Raw genomic sequence first — 20,848 nt, 5'->3', positions numbered from 1 at the left:
ATGCTACCGATGCTCCAGTGAAAAGCCACCGCCACTGCCAGCTCTGGCCAAGCATGCAAGGAAAGACGGAAGGAAGGAAGGAAAGACGGAAGCATGGAAGGAAGGAAGGATGAAAGAAAATAACCTGACTAGGCGTTGATGGCGGCGCCCACCTTATGCAGGGAAGGAACTGAAGTCGACAGCTCGATGCCCACTCTTGCCTTTCGCTCAACCTGCAGCGACCCAGCAGCCTCAGAATCATGCTGGACTGACCGCCGTCGGCAACCTTTGGTCGCGGCCAACCGGCTTCACACCACTTTGTCGTCAAGAACCTCGCCGCCCGCCTTGGCAACAACATCATCTGGCTGGTCCGTCTCTTCTTCGACTCCACATCGACAAAGTCCGAAGCTCATATTGGCAGGCAAGCCGCCGGCCGACTAGAGGCCAGGTCGACATTGTTCAGAGTTGTATGAGCTCGCTATCTGTGCCATCTTCGACCCCAAGCTTGCACCGACTCGGAGACGACAGTTGACGCCCCCGTCAGCATAATCAGCTTGCGAGGCGATTCGAGATGTGCCTGGTTGATGGGACGCCGACTAGTTACCACGACGCCGGTCAGTTGCTTGCTTTTTTGCCACGACAAAAAGCCAATGTACTCCGTACCTGCACGAGTAGCCAAGACTCGCACGGTACCCTTGTCGCTTATGAGCGCAATCAACGATGAAGGGAAGAAAAGCCAGCCAAGGGATGACAAGGGGGCAAAAAGAGAAATGGGGCTAGCGTTGGATTCGACGGCACGAGTCGTCGATGCAGCCCGTCGAACATTTGCACCCGTGGCCTGCAGCCCGCTCCTGTGCCTTGCCACTATCGGCTTGTCCAACATCCTTGATACTCTTCATCCGATGATACAGTGATGTGCATTCTACGTGATGGGGAACCCTGCCCTCTGCTGAAGCCGCTCTCGTCTGCAGAGTGACAAGATGGTGGCTGGCTGACAACAGCCGGGATCCTGCGGGAGGCCCGGATTTCGTCACATTCCCTCCTCGCTCTCACCTCGATCAGGAGATGGCACTCGCTGTGGCGGCCGATTGCCTTTATCGCCGGGCCAAAGCAAAAAAAGGGAGACATGCAGCACCATGGCGCTGGCAATTCTGCGAACTGGGACACGGCCAGGGTTCGCCTTTGCAGCTTGGACACAATGCGCGGCGCCAGACATTGATACTTATGCGTACGTGTGCAGTACCGTGCAGTACTGTACACGGAGCAATTTTGCCGTCGGTGCATTCCCTCTCGCCTTGGGGAAGTCGCGGTCGACGAGTGAGCCCTGTTTACACTTTGACGGCATTGCAGGGGCGCAGCTAAACACCACCACCTTCACCTGCATCGCGGATGAGCGAGCGTTGCCGGCTTGCGGTGATTTGCTCAAAGCGGCCATTGTCTCGACGAGCAAACGACAAGTCCTCTACCAGCATGGTCGGCCAACCTCTATGGTCGATGGCGTCCTTGGACTGTCTGTGATGGATGACGCCGAGCGGCAAGGAGGCGACCGAGTCCTAGGACCTAAGGAGGACGAAGCCTCCACCCACCCCGGCTCCGACCTACAATGCTCTCTCATCTCTGGCACCTGACACCTCCAACTACCGTCACATTCCCATTGTTCACGTCGGAGAAGGAGAGGCTTGCACCCGCCATTGCCGATCAGTCGCAGCCTGACATGTCGACAATTCATCATGTTCGCACCCTCAACCGTCGCAGGTGAGGGCGAGTGAGCGTGTGGTTACGTCTGCTCTCACCGAGAGAAGAGCGCAGGGAAGCGGACGTGCTGGCCCGTCTCAAGGCGAACGAAAGTCAGGGATTCGAAATCAACCTCTCGCCATCCCCCGTGGCGATCGGCATTTGCTGATGCCCAGAGGCGACGAAAGGCAGAAGCCGGCCAGCCCCCCCACCCCCCCCCCCCCCCGGTTCTGCCCCATCGCACCCGTCTCGCCGCCGACGCAGGACAAAGAAACAAGCAGGCGCCTCGGCCCCCACAAACCCACCGGGACCGGGCAACGGCTTGCCCGTGCGCATGCTTGCCGGCCGCTAGACACTGCGATTCTCCACCCGGCACATGGGAAAGCTCGTCGTGCGCTTGTTGTGTTGTGATGGCTTCGGTGCCGACATCTGTCGAATGGGCAGCCGCTCCCCTTGCTTCGCTCGTCCATTCACTTCCGCCATGGGATCGACAGACGCCGAACGGCTAGAGACATGGTTGAACACACACGGCAGACGCACATGGCTAGGCGGACACACGGCGGGACAGACACACGGCTGGATACGATACGTACCGGCGGGACGGTGGTGCTCGTCGTGCCATCGGTGACGGCGCGCGCGTATCATGGGCATTCTGGTGGCTGTCGGCCCCCCTCTCTCTAACCGACTCTTTTCTTTCGAGTGGCGGCATGGCAGCGAGCTCTCGGCTTATTTATGACCATCAACACCCCCGCAGGTTGATCTCGTTGGCGTGCCCCTTGAGACGTTGCGATCCCATCGTCGACTGCCGTCATCTCCATTCGTCGCCGATCATATCGACGAAACGTCTCCGTCTGGGATCCCGCTCCAAACGACCTGCCGGCCGAACCCCGTCGATGACGACAAGTCTAGCAGCCAGCTAGCCAAGCTTTCGTCGCCGCTCTCCTTCACCTATTTTGAAGGCCCCTCCATTCACCTCGTGGTTTGCCTTACCAGACGGGAGGTGAACAACCGCAGCGGCGGCAAATCATCTGTCGGCCACCATGGGCTCCGAGTTCGGCGTGACGCCCGAGACCAAGCCCGAGCTCCGGCTCGACGGCGTTGGCATCTTCTGGCTCGTCTTCGCCTCAGCATGGACCATCGTCCTGCTCGCCGGCATGGCGTACCTCTGGCTTCGTCGTAACAATCCGATCCTGCGCATTCGGGGCCTCGCCCTGTCCTTCGCCTCCGTCGGCCTGCTTCACTGCTACTGGTTCGCCGTCACGACCGGGTACGTCTACGGCCCGCTCATGCCCGAGGTGGTCGAGTTCTGGATCATGGGTATCTGGCTCCCCTTCGGCATCGCCCTCTTCCATGCCTCCAACAGCCGCTTCCTCCACGTCGCCGACGCGCAGAAAAAGTACGTCGACAAGACGACCGACCTCGGGTGGGCCACGCAGCAGCCACGCATCCGCAAGACCATGGTCGCTCGCTGGCGCATGCTCGACTACGACATCAAGATGGCCCTGCTCGTCGGTCTCGGCATGGCCTTTCAGGTACCACCCCCTTCCATTTCTTCCTTCGTCCCTTCATCTCTTCCCCTCTCCGGCCCTCGGCACGCTTGTCGCTCGTTTTGCTGACGGTGTCCTCCTCCTCCAGCTCTTCCTCACCTTGTTCATGTACCTCATCTCTCGCAAGTTTCACGCCTCCTTTGGCATCCCCGGCACCGAAGTCTCGGGTACGGCCATGGAACAAAAGTCGGAGCAGGGTCGCGGCTGGGAGTGGTGGCCTTCCGTCTTCTGGCAACTCTTTTGGGCCTGGATCGTCGCCCCCGTCGTCCTCTGGCGCGCCCGCGGCCTCCGCGACACGCAGGGGTGGCGGACCCAGACAATTGCTTGCTGTCTCTCGGGGTACGTGACGCACTCTCGGCGGACGAGCATGACCTTTCGCCGTGGATTCCGCTGACAAGGAAACGAAACAGGCTTCCGGCGGCGCCCATGTGGCTCGTTGCGCTCTACGTCCCCGGCATGGCCGTTGTCAACAACTACTTCATCCCCCCTCAGTGGTATGTCAATGTCGCCCCCCCCGCCCCCCCCCTCCCCCGCCGGCCCTCGCGCTCACGAGACCAGGATTGCCGTGTCCATCATGATGATCGAGATCTTCACCATCTTCATCCCCTGCTGGGAGGTACGAAAGCAAGTGACGCTGTGCCGAGAGACGCTCAACTCCATCGCCCGCTGGGAGTCGCGTCAGAAGAGCTTCGTCGGCGCCGCGAACAAGTCCACCCATACGGGCTCGACCTCGGCTTCTTGGCTCGGGAGGACCAAGGCAGTTTCGGTAAGCAGCAGCGCCGACGGCAGCATTCTCACCATGGACGCCCTCGAGCACACGCTGGCCAAGAACCCGGAGCCGCTGCAGAACTTTTCCGCCCTGCGCGACTTTTCGGGAGAAAATATTGCCTTCCTGACCCGCGTCCGAGAGTGGCGGGCCACATTTCTCGTCCCTGGCGGCAAGGAGGCGGAGCACACGTCAGAGAAGAGCGAAAAAAGCACGGCCGTTAACAACAACACGGCAATGGGCACCGCGCCGAGCCCTACGAGCCCTACGAGCCCTACGAGCCCTACGAGCACGATGACGATAACGACGACGAGGAAATTGTCGCGAGAGTGTTACGAGAGTGCCCTCCGCATTTACATGGACTTCATCAGCAGCAACAGCGCCGAGTTCCAGGTAAACCTGTCGTCGCAGGACTTCAAGAATCTGCAGCTCGTCTTCGAGTCTGCCGCCCGCGCTGTGGGAGGTGGCTCGAAGCCGTCGCCCGACCCAGCCACGCCCTTTGACGATACGCCTCGGCAGACGGCCGCAGCCGAGGAGAATGCCCGTTACCGGGGCGATGTTCCCGATGAGTTCACCGACACGGTCTTTGACGACTCGGAAATGAGTATCAAATATCTCGTGCTGACCAATACGTGGCCCAAATTCATCAAGGAGAGGCAATCGTCGGATTCCGGGGGCAGCGCCGAGTCTGGGAGGTAGTTGGGATGTGATAGAAGAAGCGAAAAGGAGAAAAAAGGATACCACGCACCTATATAGCCATTTTTGGAGGAACATATGAGAGACGGGGGGTTCAGCTACGGCACGAAACCCAGGTCACGCGGCTTATATAGGTATATGCACATATATATACATGCAACTAATCGATGCTTATCTCGGTTTGAGTAATTAATGCCCTACGTATGTTTCACCGAGAAGCCCTTCCTTCGGTCGGGGATCTACAAAGGGCGTGCTGGGAGTGCGAGTACTATTCACTGGGGTTCCTCTCATAGCGCAGTCGTGTCGGATGTCATCGTAAGAATGACGGCGCTGTTTTACTTTCTTCCCGCCAAACGAAGCGAAAATTGCTGCTGGTCGTACCCATTTCGACGCGTCATAAATACTCGATAGTTGAGTTTCCAGTGTCCAAAGATCCGAGAGCGAAGGAATGCTGAGGATTTTTGCTTAGAGATGGATCTCTGGAGGCGCGTCGGATATCAATCTCGAACCGCTGATGTCACTGGCCAACGAGTGATGGAATAGGATATCGCGAGAAAAAAAAAACCCATGAGGATGGATTTTCTGGACAAGCTGAATTGGAGACCGGGGCCAGCATTAGGGTCACTGCGTCGTCGTAGTCCTTCTTGGTCGGCTTGCCCTCCCTTGCCTTTGGCTTGTGCCGCTTTCGGCTGCATTGTTTCATTTTTGTACATTTTCTTTGTTACAATGCACTGCCGATGAGAACGAGGGAGGATTTTTCCGCCGGAAAGGCAATAAGATGAGACAGCTTGTGTCCAAGCTGCAAAGGCGAACCCTGGCCGTTGCGTGAATCGACCATGATCTACATGAATGCGCAGGACACGCTGCGTCGGTTCCTGAGAGTAGCGGTGGTCTCAACTTTGGCCAGGGGAAAAGGGAGTGCGGTCCGTTGCCTTGGCCCACTTGCAATCTTCGAGAATAAAACGGAATCCTGATGGAAAACCACTGCAACGATGGCGATGTCATCTGATGAGTTTTCGGATATTTTTTGGAGCATCGCTATTCATTTGAGCTAGCCATTCGATAAGCCCTATTGTGCAGAAAGCCACAGCAAGCGAGTACGGACCGCAGCAAGTCTGTAACCGTAGTCACTTTCAGGACGTTATACTATGGTTGACGTTCAGAGTGACTAAAGGCGAAGCGCGAGAGCGAGATCATTGAACGGAGTCTTCTGATGGAGGGACTGTGTATCGCACCTCCCACCCGCTTCAAATCCCCCCCTTCCCTTGAGATGGGCTTGCCAGAGGATGACGGTGGCTCAAAGTCTGCAGAAGCTCCTGATGACGCGCAGATCGTCTTGGGGGCTGCTGCCTGTGGTGAGAAGGCGACAGTCGATAGCGATGGAATGTAGAGGGTGAATTGTCGGGACCGGCACTGATCGACCCTTCACATTTCTTGGCTCTTGGCTCGGGTCTCCAGAAGGGGAGGGAGGGAGTCGAAATGGATGCATGTCCTCCTCCTGTTCCAACGGTGCGGCGCCAAGAAAGACTACGGCACTCGCGGAAGTATCGTTCACGGGGTTTGCCTTGGATTCGTATTGTCACGACGTATGATTGTTTTGGGTTCTCGTGTTTGTGTCTAGTTCGCAAGTTCAAATACCCTGATACAGTACGTATGCATGTAATAGTACGCATAGACTTTCCTCTGCTAGCCGTTGGCCTCCTGCTCCTTGTAGAAACTCATCCATTCGGGTAGTCTTTCAGCGTACTGTATGGTTCTACGTGTATGAACCCCGCAAACAGACGAAAGGGGGGAGGGGGTGTGTAAGCATCACTGACAAGTCTGATGCTGCCTGCTTACCCGCTTGCATGACCCCCCTATACCCCCCCTTATTGAGGGACCCCCTCACCCCTGTCGCGGGACTTCTTCTGCGCTTCCAGTATGTAGCGGGGGCGCAGATGCAGATATGGTGACCACGTGGCCGGCGTGCCAAACCAGTCATGAACGCACCGAATGGGGGGGGGATTAACTCTTGACGAACTCACATATGGGGAAGGGAAGGCGTCGAGGGCTCGGGACAGCAGCGCAACATACACATGTAGGTTTGAGGATTAGGCAGTTGGTTGGAGGGGCATGCCAGGAGCGGCGGTGCCCCTGGTGTGCCGATGGGGCAGCTCGTCCGACGTGCATCAAAGCCAGCATTAAATATCCCTAGCTGAGTAGAGAAGGCCGAGGGAAAATAGACTGGGGGAGAAAATGGAGGATAATGCGAGATGTGGACGATCAAAGTGTTGTATTCATAGGCTTATGCTATCTCATATGCCATACGATGCATCTTGGTGTGGGCGTATACGTACGTGTACGAAGGCGAGGCGTACATGATGCAAAATAGATCAGTACCTACCGCAATCATCTCGACAACTCTACCCTGGCGTGGCTGCAGAACGCTCGTGATGAGGCATCGATTCGTCTTGTTGGAAAGCAGACGCACGTCATATATGCGAAGTCATCCCTAAGTGTCGAGACGGCGTCCCATATACAGAAGGTCCTCCGCATCCGACGACTTCATCGATCTCATTCGATCTTCTTTCCGTCTGCCCGGTTTTCTGTCCGACTGCGTGTCCGGCCGTCTGTTCATCACACGACCCATATCATTCTTTGCCTCTGTTCGACTAATGCATCACTTGCCGGACCGGCGACTCGCGAGGAACTCATCTACACCCTGGCGTTTCTCGTCTGTGCTAAAGGTCGCGTAGTAGAGATTTCTCTCAAAGAGGTCATCACGGCCGAGAGCGTCCGCTGCGGGGCCGCGACAAGCACAGGGTTAGCACTGGTGTTCGCATCGGCGGCTAGCCCACCTCTTTCTCCAACATCCCCAACGTCTCCAAGGGAACAGAGAGTAGGAGTGCACCGGCGAAAGGGTCGAAGACGGATACACACGCACCTCTGCATATGGCTTCCTTGGCAAACGCCAGCGCCTCCGGACCGTGGCCGGAAAGGCCGGCAGCGACGGCCGTGGCATGCGTGAGCAGGTTGTCGTCGTCGACTAGGTCACAGAGTAGGCCGCATGACAAGGCCTCGGGTCCCGTAATCGGTCTGGCGAGGAGAATAGTTCGCATTGCCTGCAAAGGAAGGAGAAAAAGATTGTCAGTCTGTTCTCGTTCCGACTGTGTCTAGCAGTCGTCACAAGTATTCGTGGATGATAGTGGGCGGGAACTTCCCGCCGAGGGGGGGGGAGGTGCCTGGCAGCCTATGCTTCTCCGTGCGTCCGCATATGCAGGACGGTCGGACTAAGAACACGGGGTCATCGCACTCAGGTGCGAGCCGTACTCGCCTTCCACTAGTGGGAAAATGCGGGGGGAGGGAGAATATAATCGAAACAAGAGAGGAGGGACCAGGAGAATGACTCTTACGCACCAGATACTTGCCCACGGTTGCTGTCAGTCGCTGGGTCCCCCCTGCGCCTGGGATGAGGCCTCGTTTAGTTTCTGGCAAGGCAAAGTAGGCCGACTTGGCTGCGATAATCAGGTCACACTGTCATCGACTTCTGCATTAGTCGACGATGACCGGCGGCGGGAAAAGGGTAAGAGGGTAAGAGGGGGGAGTGGGCGCGCAGTTCGGATAGGCATCATCGTCCTCTCACACCTTGACGCACCATGAGGGCGAGCTCAAAGCCACCGCCGAGCTGAAAATGGTTCTTTCGTCAGTCAACCATTCTCCTGCCCGTTGATACCTTAGTCCTGCCCAAGAGGGAAAATCAGGCAGTCAGGTCGCCAGTTGGCTCTCTCACCGCTGGGCCGTTGACGGCAGCGAGAATTGGCTTGCGAACAGCAGCCATTCCGGAGCAGAGATCCTCGAGGTAACGAGCCGATCGTGCACCTGCCGAATCGAGGGCGGCGATGTCGTTGAGATCGGCGCCCGCTTCATGAACAAGAGCATCAGCAGATGGACGAAGGAGTTGGATAGATGAAATGATAGATGAATAGATGAAACGAGAATGGCTGACGCGGTCGGGAGAAAGGACGTTGGATAGCCGAGGGAGAATCGGTATATTGCATGCATCACTTTTTGGGAAGCTGGCCAAGCGTCGTTCGCGACAAAACTCACCTGAAAAAAAGGAGCCTTGTCCTGTGATGATGACGGCCTTGACATTCGGGTCCGCCGACGCTCGCGCGAGCTCGACGAGGAAGGCAACGATCAGTTCTTTCGAAAGCGCGTTGCGCTTCTCCGGCCGCGACAAGGTGATGACTCTCACGCCTTCCACCGATGACGTGGCCTGGACGAGCGCAGCAGAGCTGGACTCGGACGTGTTGTTGATCATCGCGTAGGACATGTAGGTAGGTAGGTGGGTGCGATTTTGGTTGTTTGGTTGGTTGGTTGTCGAAGACGGAACAGGGGTGCGTGCGCGCGGTCGTGCGAGCAAGGGTGGGTGAGGGAGTAGATTTTGGAGTAGTAGGTGAGTAGGAGTCGAGTGGTTAGGGACTCAATAGGAGATTGGAAGGATAGTGAGTAGATGAGTGAGTATGTGAGAGAGGGAGCGGGTGAGTGAGTCGGTGGGTGAGTGAGTGGGTAGATTAGTTTGCGAGCAGGGCGAGTGTGAGCAGGTGACAGGGTGAGTAATTCTTGGTACGCGAACGCGTTGACGTTGTCGAATGAATGTGGCAGTTTGCCGCGGGGAATGACCGCGAGGTTTTCAAGCGAGTTGATGATCTCGAAGAGCCGAAGCAGAAGCAAGCCGGGGTGGGGGGTAGGGGGTGGCTTGCTCGGTGTATGCTACGAAGCATCTATCAGGGTCATCTGCCGACCGGGGGCCTGCTGCAACTGCTCGAGAAAGCTCACGTACATGTACTATGGAGTAGTGCGTAATAGGTATTACTATCTATGGACAGTACGGTCGAGTAAGTATACTGGCGCGCAAATCTAGGATTTCCAAAAGCGGTCCGAAAATGGACCATGAGCGGGTGTGTTGCCAAGCTCGCATGGGAGGGAGTGAGAGAGGGTGAGAAAAAGAGAGAGGGACTGAGAGGGAGTGTGAGGCCATGTGAGGCAGTGAGGAGAATGAGAGAGAGCGGGCGGTGCTGTGATTGATGGAAAGGAGGGTGGGAAAAGCAAATACGCAGTGGAGGACGGGAGGAAAGGGAAGGGTAGGGAAGGGAAGGGAAGAGTAGGGAAGGGGAAGGGCCCGAGAGCCGCGTCGGGGTCGAGTGTGGACGCGTCGCCAGAGAACAATGAACGAATTTCATTTATACATTCACTAATTCATGTTCAAGGACGGAAGCGTGCGCGGAAGAAAAGGGTGAGAGGAAAAAGAAAGCAGTGTCGTTCAGGTGGTGCTGCGCCCGGCTTCTCCGTCGTCGCGGCAGCTTGCTCGCAGCAGGCATTATCCGAAGCACCCCTTGCAGAAATTCCCGGCTATGGACATGGACATGCGCATACATGCAGTTGGCCCGTTTCATTGAACGACGACGACATGGTAGGTCGGCGAGGTCAGGTAGTTTGGTGCGGTGTGAATGCCTGGTCTGGCTGTCTGTGTGCATCGTGTAAGTCGATGTCGATCGTGGCTTCGATGCTGCATTGGCGATTCCACCCAGGGCCACTGCTGACCCATAGCATAACACATACATGTACGTGTACGTACTCCAGACGAGCTTCCTGTTATAAACTGAACCGAACCGAACCTAATCGAGCTGAACTGCACTGTTCTGCCGTATCATCCATCGCAATACTCCGTCCGTACTGAGTGCATGCATCTGGACTTCCCGCAAGACGTGTTACCCTCCTCTCCTCTACCTTCCTTGTTTTTCCTACCAAATAATGACCACCCTATCTATCATCTTCCATCTACCTACCTTCTCGGGGAAAATCTTGGCATTTCCCCCCCTGATCGGTACGATACGATGCAAGAATACAATAAATCGCCTTCGTTGGCTGCACCCCCTACTCTCTATCCTCAATAACGGCCGCCCCTCCCCCCTCCGGGTGCTTCCATCGTCAGCAAGGCTAGACAATGGCGCCAGTCCGTCCCTCCGTCCCTCGACTTCCGGTGACATTTCCAGCTAGCATCGTTGCCTAACGGCCCAGCTGGCTCCCTAAGTTCCGGTTGGGTGGTCCCTTCGGTCTCTGGTCGGTCAAAACAGCCCCGGGACCCTGTCTGCCGAGTGGAGAAGTAGGCTGAGACTTTCTGACGCCCGCGCTGCTCCTCGACCCCCTTCCCCTACTCCTCCACTTCCTACTACTCCAAGCTCCTGATTTTTTCTCCCATGGTTCGAGCGATGTCTCAGGAGAAGCAAAAGCTCGTGGCCAAGCGCGGGAGGATGGGACCCTGTCTCGATTTCGTCCTTCTTTGGCAATCCAGCTGCTACCGTTTGGCCCTTTCGGGCCTGACGGTTCCAATCTAGAAGCTAGGTTCCATTCGACGGTATTACTCACACCCCCCACCGGTCTGTCCTTCCCACTCCCGCACACGCCTCAGAAGCCCTCTGGTCATGTTCTTGCCTTTTCAGGCTCGGAAAAGCAGGTGCTGGCCTTGGTTCTGTCCGCAGCCCGAGGGGGCGTCTATGGTTGAAAGAAGGGGAGGGAAGGGGGGTGTTTCCCTGGCCATGTCGACATCGGCACCTTCCAGGACATGGATTCCGGAATGCGACATCAGCTCGGAGTAGATGGATACTATACTACATACATGGACGCGTGCAGCATGCATGCATGTAGTATGCAAGTACTCCTGTAGGTACGTGCTGTATGCCTGTATGACGAGTACATGTACATGCTCTCGCCAAGGACCCCAGTACGCCCATCTGGGAAGAGGACGCTATTCCCACGACGGGTCCCGGCGCAGATCATGATCCTCCTGCTACCAGAGCCGCATCTGCTACTGCTACTGCTACTGGTACTGCTACCTTTAGTCCTGTTCTCTGCATGCCCCTCCCCCTCTTCCACCTCCACTCTCTGCGATCTGAGCTGCCCATCGCGTCTGCTTCGTCCCTGGCCAGCTGCCCTAGCAATCCCATGCCACCCCCCGGCTGCCCCATACCCTGCAAATGCCAATGGTGTGAACTAATGATTCCAGTCGACTATCGTCACCGACGTGGGGTCATCCTTCTTCAAGTCATGCCCATGTCGGGATCCTCCTGCTGGCTGACAGAGCCAAGTCCATGTCCACGTCACGTCGTCACTCCGCATGGCGTGTCCGCCCTCCGGACCCGTAGTCGGCGTTACCATATGAAGGGCTGCTTGCTATCCTCCTCGGTCGAGAGCCAACGATACTTATATAAAGCCTGGCCTTCTCTTCAACGTCTCGTCCGGATGTTTCACACGATCAGATGGTGAGTGAAGCAGATTAGCGTTGACGGCGCAGCCTCCTCCTCCTTCTTCCCATTTTTGCCTCGCTCGTACGCTGAGACTTCGTGCTACTCGTCAAAATGGCCGTCTCCGTCCCCATCACTGTCCCCGCAAGCCGGAGGACTCTCTCACCATCTCTCGCCTCATTCAGCCGTGGCGAAGTGGTTGCCACTCCTTTTCCTACTACCACCTCTGCCTTCTATCATCAAGCATCCTCACAACCGTCTTTGATGGCGGTGCGGGACCTCTCCACTTCCGTTCCTCGCATGATATCATATGGCCAACTCGCCGAACGAGCTCAGAAGCTTGCCCTACGGCTCCGTGGCCTTGGTGTACAGCCAAACCAGAGGGTGCCCCTCGTCGTCAAGCGAGGACTCGAGATGATCGTCGGCATCTGGGCCGTCCTCTCCTGTGGTGCCCAGTACGTCCCGCTCGATGGTGGCGTCGTTCCAGACTCGACCATTAGACATGTCGTCGAACAGTCTGGCGCCGAGATTGTCCTCTGCCTCTCCGTCACCGAGCACCGCCTTCGGGCCCTTTTTCCCAGTCTTGTACCCGTCCTTATTGACGAATTCGTCACGGCCGAGGCAGATGATGACCTTCAGTCAGACGACTGGCTTGATCTGGCAACACCCGATACCGGATGCTACGTCATCTACACCTCCGGTTCGTTTCCCTGACCCCCTCCGTCCCCGCCAGTGACAGAGCGTGACTAATCCTCCTCGCTTCAACAGGAACGACTGGAAAACCCAAAGGCGTTGATGTTACCCATAGAAATGTCGCCAACTTGGTCTGCCTCTCCCCTGGCGGGTTGGGTGTGAGACCAGGTATGTGCGTGGGCCAAGTTCTCAACATCAGCTTCGACATGGGTATGTCTGATCCCTCCGTCTCAACCCATTCCTACTTCCCTGACCAATTTCTGAGCCCCTCAGTCCTGATCTCATGCTGACTGTGGGGACAACGTAGCCGCCTGGGAAATATTTTCATGCCTTTGCAATGGCGGCACTCTCGTTGTACGAGGGTCTAACTGGGAGCCCACGATCCAGGAGGTGAGTGTACCGGGTGCTCGTTTGATACTCCTCGCAGAACAGCTACTAATGAGTGATGCGGTCTTGCGACAGATCGACGTTCTTATCTGCACACCAACCATCCTCTCCAAGTATCACCCAATTCAGTATCCCAGGATCAAAACGGTAGCGACGGCGGGCGAGCCGACGTCGCAGGACCTCGCCGACCTCTGGGCGACACATGCGACCTACTGGAACTGTTGCGGGCCGACAGAAACCACCATAGTCAACACAATGTCCAAGCACATCCCTGGGGAGCCCACGTCGATTGGCCGGCCGACGGCGAATAACACAGTCTACATACTCGACAAGCAGGGTGAGCCCGTACCATTTGGCGAGGCTGGCGTGATGTGGGCAGGGGGACACGGCGTATCGCGTGGTTACGTCGGCCTCGAGTCCAAGACAAAGGAATCCTACATCCCGGACCCTTTTGCAAACGATGGGTGAGTGATCGCACCAGGGCTACTCAAAAGTCGGCAGGAACAGAGAATGGAGGACTGACAGTGTCCAACTCAGATCCAGCATGTACTGTACAGGCGACCTCGGCCGGTGGAGGGCAGACGGCAACATTGACATTCTCGGCCGGTGCGACGATCAGGTCAAGGTCAAGGTGTGTAGCTCCGGTGATGAGTGTTGCATATTTCACCTCCTTTGCCCCACTGCTTTCTCTTGCGAAAGTTGCCTCCCGCCCGCCCCTGCACCCCGGCAATGCCTTACCAGTTCTCCCGTTCAAGCTCTGACTCTTCGCGCAGGGATTCCGCGTAGAGCTCGACGGCGTTTCGGCTTCGTTGGCTTCGGCCCCAGGGGTGACGCGGGCAACAACGCTCTTGATCGACGGAGAGATCCACGCATTTGTCGTCCCATCGCAACAGGACGTGGACGTCATCATGGAGCATGCTCGGAAAAGCCAACCATACTACGCCCTCCCGACCAAAATCCACCAACTAGGGCAGTTCCCAACAACGGCCAACGGCAAGGTGGATAAGACACTGCTCCGGACGATGGCGGTTGAGGCGGTGACGGACGACGCCCGTCCGCCATCTCGTGCCATTTCCACCGCCGCAAGCGAGTGCGGAACCCTTGTCGAGTCGCGCTCCGTCTCATCGTCGTCTTCTTCGTCGACACTGGCCCCCTCGACTGCGGAGGTCGACCTCTTTCGGGATGTTCCGGAGAAGGAGCTTCCGCGACCGGTTCGGGGGCTTCGGTTCAGGATCCTCATTGTCTATCGCTTCCTCTTCGGCCTTGTTGGGCTTGTCAACATCGCCGCCCTTGCTGCCCTCCTTCTTCTCAAGGCTGACCCTGAGTGGCTCGGCATCCTCACAGCGGCCAACTTGGTCGCTGCCGTCTTGGTGAGGCAGGACGTCGTCATCAACATCCTCTACAAGACATTCTGCTCGGTTCCCAAAGGCGCCCCTCTCTGGCTTCGTCGCCGCTGCGCCAAAATCTACCACCTCGGCGGCGTTCACTCGGCCGCCGGCGTCTGTGCCACCTCCTGGCTGCTGGCATCGACCATCCGGTCGACGGTTGCGTATTCTCACGGAAACACGGTGGACTCGCTCGCCACTCTCGTTGTTTCCTGGCTCCTCTCCACCCTCTGCTGCACCATCGTCGGCTTTGCTTACCCAACGTTCCGCAAGAAGTACCATAACATTTTCGAGCGACTTCATCGCTTCCTCGGCTGGACAGCACTGTCCCTCTTCTGGGTGCGCACCGTTTTGTCCGTCTACGACTCGACCCCTGTGGGAGCCGATCTCGGGCTCGCCCTCATCCGTAGCCCTGGCTTTTGGATGCTGGGTGTGGCGACCTGCAGCATCGCCTCCTCCTGGCTTTTCCTTCGCAAAGTTCCCGTCGAGGCCATCCCCCTCTCGGACCACGCCGTCTTGCTCAACTTCACCTACACCGTTCCGGTCAACGGAAGCTTCACGCGGATCTCGACCCGTCCGCTCATCGAATGGCACTCCTTCGCCACGATTCCGCAGCCGGCCTCGTCCGACTTGGCGAGCGAGAAGGGATACTCGCTCGTCGTTTCTAACGCCGGTGACTGGACCAAGAACTGCATCCGGAACCCGCCGACTCATCTATGGGTACGCGGTCTCCCGACCTGCGGCGTCATGCGCATCGCCACCCTCTTCAACCGCGTCGTCATCATCGCGACCGGATCCGGCATCGGTCCTCTGCTCGGTCACATAAGCCAGCCGAGCTGCCCGACGCAGCTGATCTGGTCGACGCCGAGCCCCGAGCAAACGTTCGGCAAGGCTCTCATGGACACCATCTACCGCACCATCCCCAAGGCCGTCATCCACGACACCAAGGTCAAGGGTCGGTCTGACCTTGTCAAGATGGGCTACAATCTCGCCAAGGACTTTGAAGCCGAGGCAGTGATCATCATCGCGAACGAGAAGATAACCAAAAAGGTGGTCTACGGGCTCGAGACTCGTGGCATTCCGGCATTTGGAGCTATCTGGGATAGCTGAGCCGGGCTTATCATCATCCATTCTTTTCTTCTTCCGACATTCTTTTTGCGTTATTCTTGCGAGCGAAGGCATTTTGGGAACGATGGAGCGACCTGGTTTTTGAACTGTATTTTCTTGTCTTTTCAAGTGCATATTCTTTAAAAGGTACAAACAAATCTCCTGCATTACGGACTTTGCAGACTGCACATGGAATACCCGCTTCAATTTTCATCCTGCTATTTATCAGCCTTTTTCACACCATCACTTGATCTCATCCGATATCGCTTGCGTTGGTTGTGTCATGTGCCATCCCCTGCCATCCCTTGCCGTATCGTGAGCACCGGACGTGGATGGTGGTGCGGACCGTTCCGCTCCGGGGCCCGCCCGCTCCGGACGGACGCTAAGCTGTGGGGCCGTTGCCGGCCTCCCACACGCCGACCAAGTCCGTGTACAGTAACTGCTTGCCCTTGGCTCATTTTCGACCGCGTACTCAAATAGTCAACTCTGGCACCCGCGTTGCAAGATGCCTCACAATGGCGTCTGCTTGTGCTTGCCAACCAGTCGTCTTGCCGTTCAAAAGCCGGGGTGGCATGCTTACTCCGGTCCGCACAGGTCTCCAGGCCAAGGCCGAACGACATATCAATTGGCACGCTGGTCTAGCGTCTGAGTTATACCAAGGTTCATCCATCACCCATACATCATCCATACTCACCGTCCTGCAGCAAGCCTGAAACGATCAGTACAGGGGGTCGTCTTCCCTTTCGTCACATCGCCAACTGACCGTTCGGCAAGCGGCGGGTCAAAGGAGCCACGCAGACGGTCTCCGGTTTGACGGACCCGGTATTTATGTTAACTCCGTGCGCAGGTATGAATGTCTTGGCGCTCACGATGTGAAATGTAACGGTGAGGATGGGGTGTCTGGGGAGATGGCAGGCGTACGACTTTCACATGGCCGCTCGCTTCACCTCGGTCCTGTGACGGGGACGGTACATTCCGAATCACATACATGCGCATGTGCAGCAAGCGTCTCTCGGTTCGGGTGAGTTGATAAATCTATCTGCCTCAGTACCCTTGTGTCTGCGCACAAAGCCGAGGCCGACGGCCACCAGAGCCAAGGGAACCTAGCTATGCGGCAGGCCCCGGGAAATGAGGTCAGCACGGCTGCGCGCTGCGGGTTGCGGTTGCGGCTGCAACACAGTTTGTTCACCCTGTGCCTCGAGCGGGGGAGGCGTGATGGAAGGGTTGGGGGGTGATGACGAATGTAGGGGTGTGCACGGCTCGAGGCTTTTCGGCTCGATCTGGAACGTCTTGCTTGAAGGCCGCAAGAAGCATGTTTCCCCCATGTACTTGATAAAAATATTCGCGCGTTTGCACCCGGTAGATCAGACTATCATACTGAATTCGACAATTATTTTGGGCATGCAGCAAGATCTAGAAGCCAGCCAGGGTTTTGTGAAAGTCTCCAACTGACTGGCACTGTCGCACCAGCGGATCAGGGGTGTTGCGGGAAAACATTTTCGTATCTCGGCCAGTTAATATCGACCAAATGCGCCTTGCTTCCACCGCTATCTTGGAGTACTAGCCGTTATTCTACATTTCTCATCCTTCCTCTTCGGTTTACCAGCACCGCAAGGCCGAATTTGATGTCACCTTGGTGGATGATAAACGGCTGACGGATCCGTTTCGACTGGCTCGGGATTTTCGACAAATCTGGCCAGAGTGCATGGTGAGGCAGTCATTTTGGACAGACTACGCATGATTTGGTGGCCGAAATGTATTGAGCCCGTCATGATTCGCTTTCACATTGGCTGGTGATGAATAGGGTCCAAGATTGGAACACACGCCGGATATCATGTTGTTGAACGTCATACTTGAAATTCATTCGCTGTCAAGCAGCGCACGCATCCACCACCTTCTTGTCGTTTTGTGCACCGGATTGCCTGTTGAAAGCACCCGATCGCTAGACGAACACGGTTCTTGACAAATGGACCTCATTGGTGTTCTTCCATCTAATGTTGATGTTTGTTGTGATGGCTTGTACATAAAAAGGCTCGAATCTATTTCACCTGTAAATGAGTGAGGACCACTATCTTCCCTAAACCCGCCAGCCACATGCTACAAATGCACAGTATTATTCCAAAGCACATATAACTGTCAGTCAGTAGTTACTTGTCAGACTGTTGATAATTGACGCGGTTCATGATAGCTACTACAGATGTGCCGTATTTGCACCGCCTTTCGAACCTCGTCGGCCATACTGTAGGGTAGGTCATAGGGACCATTGGTGGGCATCGTAACGCATAAGTACTGTACTGTAAGTAGTTGTAAGTACTTGTACTTGTTCTTGTACTGTACTTAAGTACGGAGTAACCCGTACTAGTACTTAAGTACTGTCCATGTCAGTCTACTTACATGTAATTACCTAAGTAAGTACTTGTAAATAGACCGTACAGTAAGTACTTACAGTAAGTACACCACAAGTACTTATGTACTTGTACCTACTTTTTAAGGCTTCAAGTCTGCGCATGTACATGTACACCTCAATGGTGCATTGGTCTCCGTAGTGTACATGTACTAGTACCTTATAGCACCATGGCGGGGCGTTGGTCGGGATTTGGTACTCAACGTCACCGCTACTGGGGCGGCGCCCCGCTGAAACTTTCAACTCCATGGATTATTTTTTTAGCTGCGAGACTCGGCTTCTCTTGAACATCCTTTCTGCCCATGGTTGCTTCAACAGACATTCTGCAAGCCAAAATGGCTTCTCGAATCCCCGGGCGCCAGCAGAAAGCACCGAAGCCGGCCAAGATGGATATGCGTCAGCAGAAGCGCAAAAGGGTCCAGGACGAGGTCCAAAAGGTCGAGGATGCCGTTGCTGATCTGGTACGTGGCCAAGGATGGTCCAAAAACCATCAACCCCTACGATGCATGCACCCTTTCGTCGCCATGCCTCGTGTGCTGACTGTCGTCATTCCAGGATCCCAAGTCGGCTGAGATCAAATCTTTTGCCGACTTGCCCCTCTCCTCGGCGACCGCCTCGGGTCTCAAAGCGTCCCACTTCCAAACCTTGACCGACGTCCAGCAGCAGGCGATCCCCCTCGCCCTCAAGGGCAACGACATACTCGGCGCCGCCAAGACGGGCAGCGGCAAGACTCTCGCCTTCCTGGTTCCCGTTCTAGAGAAGCTTTATCGCGCCCAATGGACCGAGTTCGACGGCCTCGGCGCCCTCATCATCTCCCCGACCCGCGAGCTCGCCGTTCAGATATTCGAAGTCCTCCGCAAAGTTGGCCGAAACCACACCTTCTCGGCCGGCCTCGTCATAGGCGGAAAGAACCTCAAGGAGGAGGCCGAGCGGCTGTCACGAATGAACATCCTCGTCTGCACCCCCGGCCGCATGCTGCAGCACCTGGACCAGACCGCAGGCTTCGATGCCGACAACCTGCAGGTTCTCGTCCTCGACGAGGCCGACCGCATCATGGACATGGGCTTCCAGTCGGCCGTCGATGCCCTCGTCGAGCACTTGCCAAAGACACGCCAGACTCTCATGTTCAGCGCCACCCAGAGCAGGAAGGTCTCCGACCTGGCCCGGCTGAGCCTCAACGACCCCGAGTACGTCTCGGTGCACCAGGACGCCGCCTCTGCGACGCCGACCAATCTGCAGCAACACTACATCACGACACCGCTGCCGGACAAGCTAGACACCCTCTTTGGCTTCATCAAGACCAACCTGAAGAGCAAGATCATCGTCTTCCTGAGCTCCGGCAAGCAGGTCCGCTTCGTCTACGAAAGCTTCCGCCATCTGCAGCCCGGCATCCCGCTCCTCCACCTCCACGGCCGACAGAAACAGGTGGCGCGGCTGGAGATTACCTCTCGATTCACTGCCGCCAAGCAGGCATGCCTGTTCGCCACCGATGTCGTCGCCCGAGGCATCGACTTCCCCGCCGTCGATTGGGTCATCCAAGCCGACTGCCCCGAAGACGTCGACACCTACATACATCGCGTCGGCCGTACCGCCCGCTATCAGAGCAACGGCCGAGCCGTTCTGTTCCTAGATCCTACCGAAGAAGAAGGGATGATAAAGCGGCTCGAACAGAAAAAGATACCGATACAGAAAGTCCACGTCAAGGAGAAGAAGAAGCGTGATATCAAGGATCACTTGCAAAACATGTGCTTCCAGTACCCGGACCTCAAATACCTCGGGCAAAAGGCCTTCATAAGCTACTCCAGATCGATTCATCTGCAAAAAGACAAGACCATCTTCAAGTTCAACAAACTCGACCTCGATGGATTCGCCGCCAGCATGGGTCTCCCCGGCACACCGCAAATCAAGTTTCACAAGGGCCAGGACGTCAAGAAGATCAAGAACGCGCCCCGCGACGGCATGTCGAGCGGGTCCGAGTCAGACATGGACCTCGACGGCGCCAAACCCAAGAAGAAGAACGAGGTGCGGACCAAGTACGACAAGATGTTCGAGCGACAGAACCAGGACGTCCTGTCAAGCCACTACTCCAAGCTCGTCGCCAACGAAGGCGCCAAGGCCGGCGACGGAGACAGTGATGACGACGACTTCCTCGCCGTCAAGCGACGCCTCAACGACCAAGACTTGGACGACGTCATCAAGCAGGGCAACGCCGGCTCATCAGCCAAGGTCATAACCGGTCTCGGCGGCGATGAGCCGTACGTCATCGACTCGAAGCGTCGCGAAAAGGCCCTCCAGTCAAAGAAGAAAATGCTCAAGTTCAAGGGCAACCCGACAAAGCTTGTCTTTGACGACGAGGGCAACTCGCACGCCATCTACGAGCTCCAGGGTGAAGAGGACTTTAAACAGGAAGGGCCCGCCGACGAGCAGCGCCAGAAATTTGTCGAGAGCGAGTCGGCGCGCGTGCGCGAGGCCGACGTGGACGACAAGGAACTCGCGCGACAGCGCAAGCGCGAGAAGCGCGAGAAGAGAAAGGCACGCGAGGCCATGGAGCGGGACGGCCTCGATCCGGACGAGGTGCCTCAGCTGGTGGACGCTGGCGACGGCGAGGATCCGCTTGCCCTGTTGAGATCGCTCCCCATGGCTGGCGATGCGGAGGAGCCGCCGCGAAAAAAGGTCAAGAAGTGGTTCCAGAACGACGACGAGTCGGACACCGAGATCAAGGCAACCGAGAAGTCGAAGAAAGGAAAGAGAGGCAAGGTGTTCCAGGTGGCGGACGAGCCCGAGACGTTGGAAGATCTCGAGGCCTTGGCGACGGGACTGTTGGATGGGTAATTTTGTCGAGCAATTTCCATTCCACCGCCACCATG

At 56.6% G+C, this 20,848-nt stretch overlaps 4 protein-coding genes across 4 annotated transcripts; 3 read left to right on the top strand and 1 right to left on the bottom strand.

Moving 5' to 3' along the window:
* Positions 1-2,753: 2,753 nt before the first annotated feature.
* Positions 2,754-4,725, top strand: DCS_02499 (uncharacterized protein; the record flags this gene model as incomplete). Its single annotated transcript, XM_040799826.1, has 4 exons — positions 2,754-3,245; positions 3,349-3,599; positions 3,671-3,754; positions 3,819-4,725. The coding sequence occupies 4 exons, from the start codon at positions 2,754-2,756 to the stop codon at positions 4,723-4,725; spliced, it is 1,734 nt and encodes a 577-aa protein (XP_040660709.1).
* A 2,656-nt stretch (positions 4,726-7,381) lies between these two features.
* On the bottom strand, positions 7,382-9,022 carry DCS_02498 (putative enoyl-CoA hydratase, mitochondrial; the record flags this gene model as incomplete). The annotated part of the gene is made up of 6 exons (XM_040799825.1): positions 7,382-7,500; positions 7,646-7,868; positions 8,119-8,235; positions 8,357-8,386; positions 8,492-8,622; positions 8,809-9,022. The coding sequence occupies 6 exons, from the start codon at positions 9,020-9,022 to the stop codon at positions 7,382-7,384; spliced, it is 834 nt and encodes a 277-aa protein (XP_040660708.1).
* A 3,097-nt stretch (positions 9,023-12,119) lies between these two features.
* Positions 12,120-15,580, top strand: DCS_02497 (NRPS-like enzyme; the record flags this gene model as incomplete). Its single annotated transcript, XM_040799824.1, has 6 exons — positions 12,120-12,705; positions 12,774-12,908; positions 13,006-13,088; positions 13,161-13,549; positions 13,623-13,716; positions 13,859-15,580. The coding sequence occupies 6 exons, from the start codon at positions 12,120-12,122 to the stop codon at positions 15,578-15,580; spliced, it is 3,009 nt and encodes a 1,002-aa protein (XP_040660707.1).
* A 2,736-nt stretch (positions 15,581-18,316) lies between these two features.
* On the top strand, positions 18,317-20,813 carry DCS_02496 (ATP-dependent RNA helicase DBP4; the record flags this gene model as incomplete). The annotated part of the gene is made up of 2 exons (XM_040799823.1): positions 18,317-18,442; positions 18,537-20,813. The coding sequence occupies 2 exons, from the start codon at positions 18,317-18,319 to the stop codon at positions 20,811-20,813; spliced, it is 2,403 nt and encodes an 800-aa protein (XP_040660706.1).
* Positions 20,814-20,848: the final 35 nt, after the last annotated feature.

The sequence above is a fragment of the Drechmeria coniospora genome, chromosome 01, assembly GCF_001625195.1.
Source record: "Drechmeria coniospora strain ARSEF 6962 chromosome 01, whole genome shotgun sequence".
NCBI lineage: Eukaryota > Fungi > Ascomycota > Sordariomycetes > Hypocreales > Ophiocordycipitaceae > Drechmeria > Drechmeria coniospora.
Note: the sequence above shows the minus strand (reverse complement) of the source record. Positions and strands in the feature narration are given on the sequence as shown.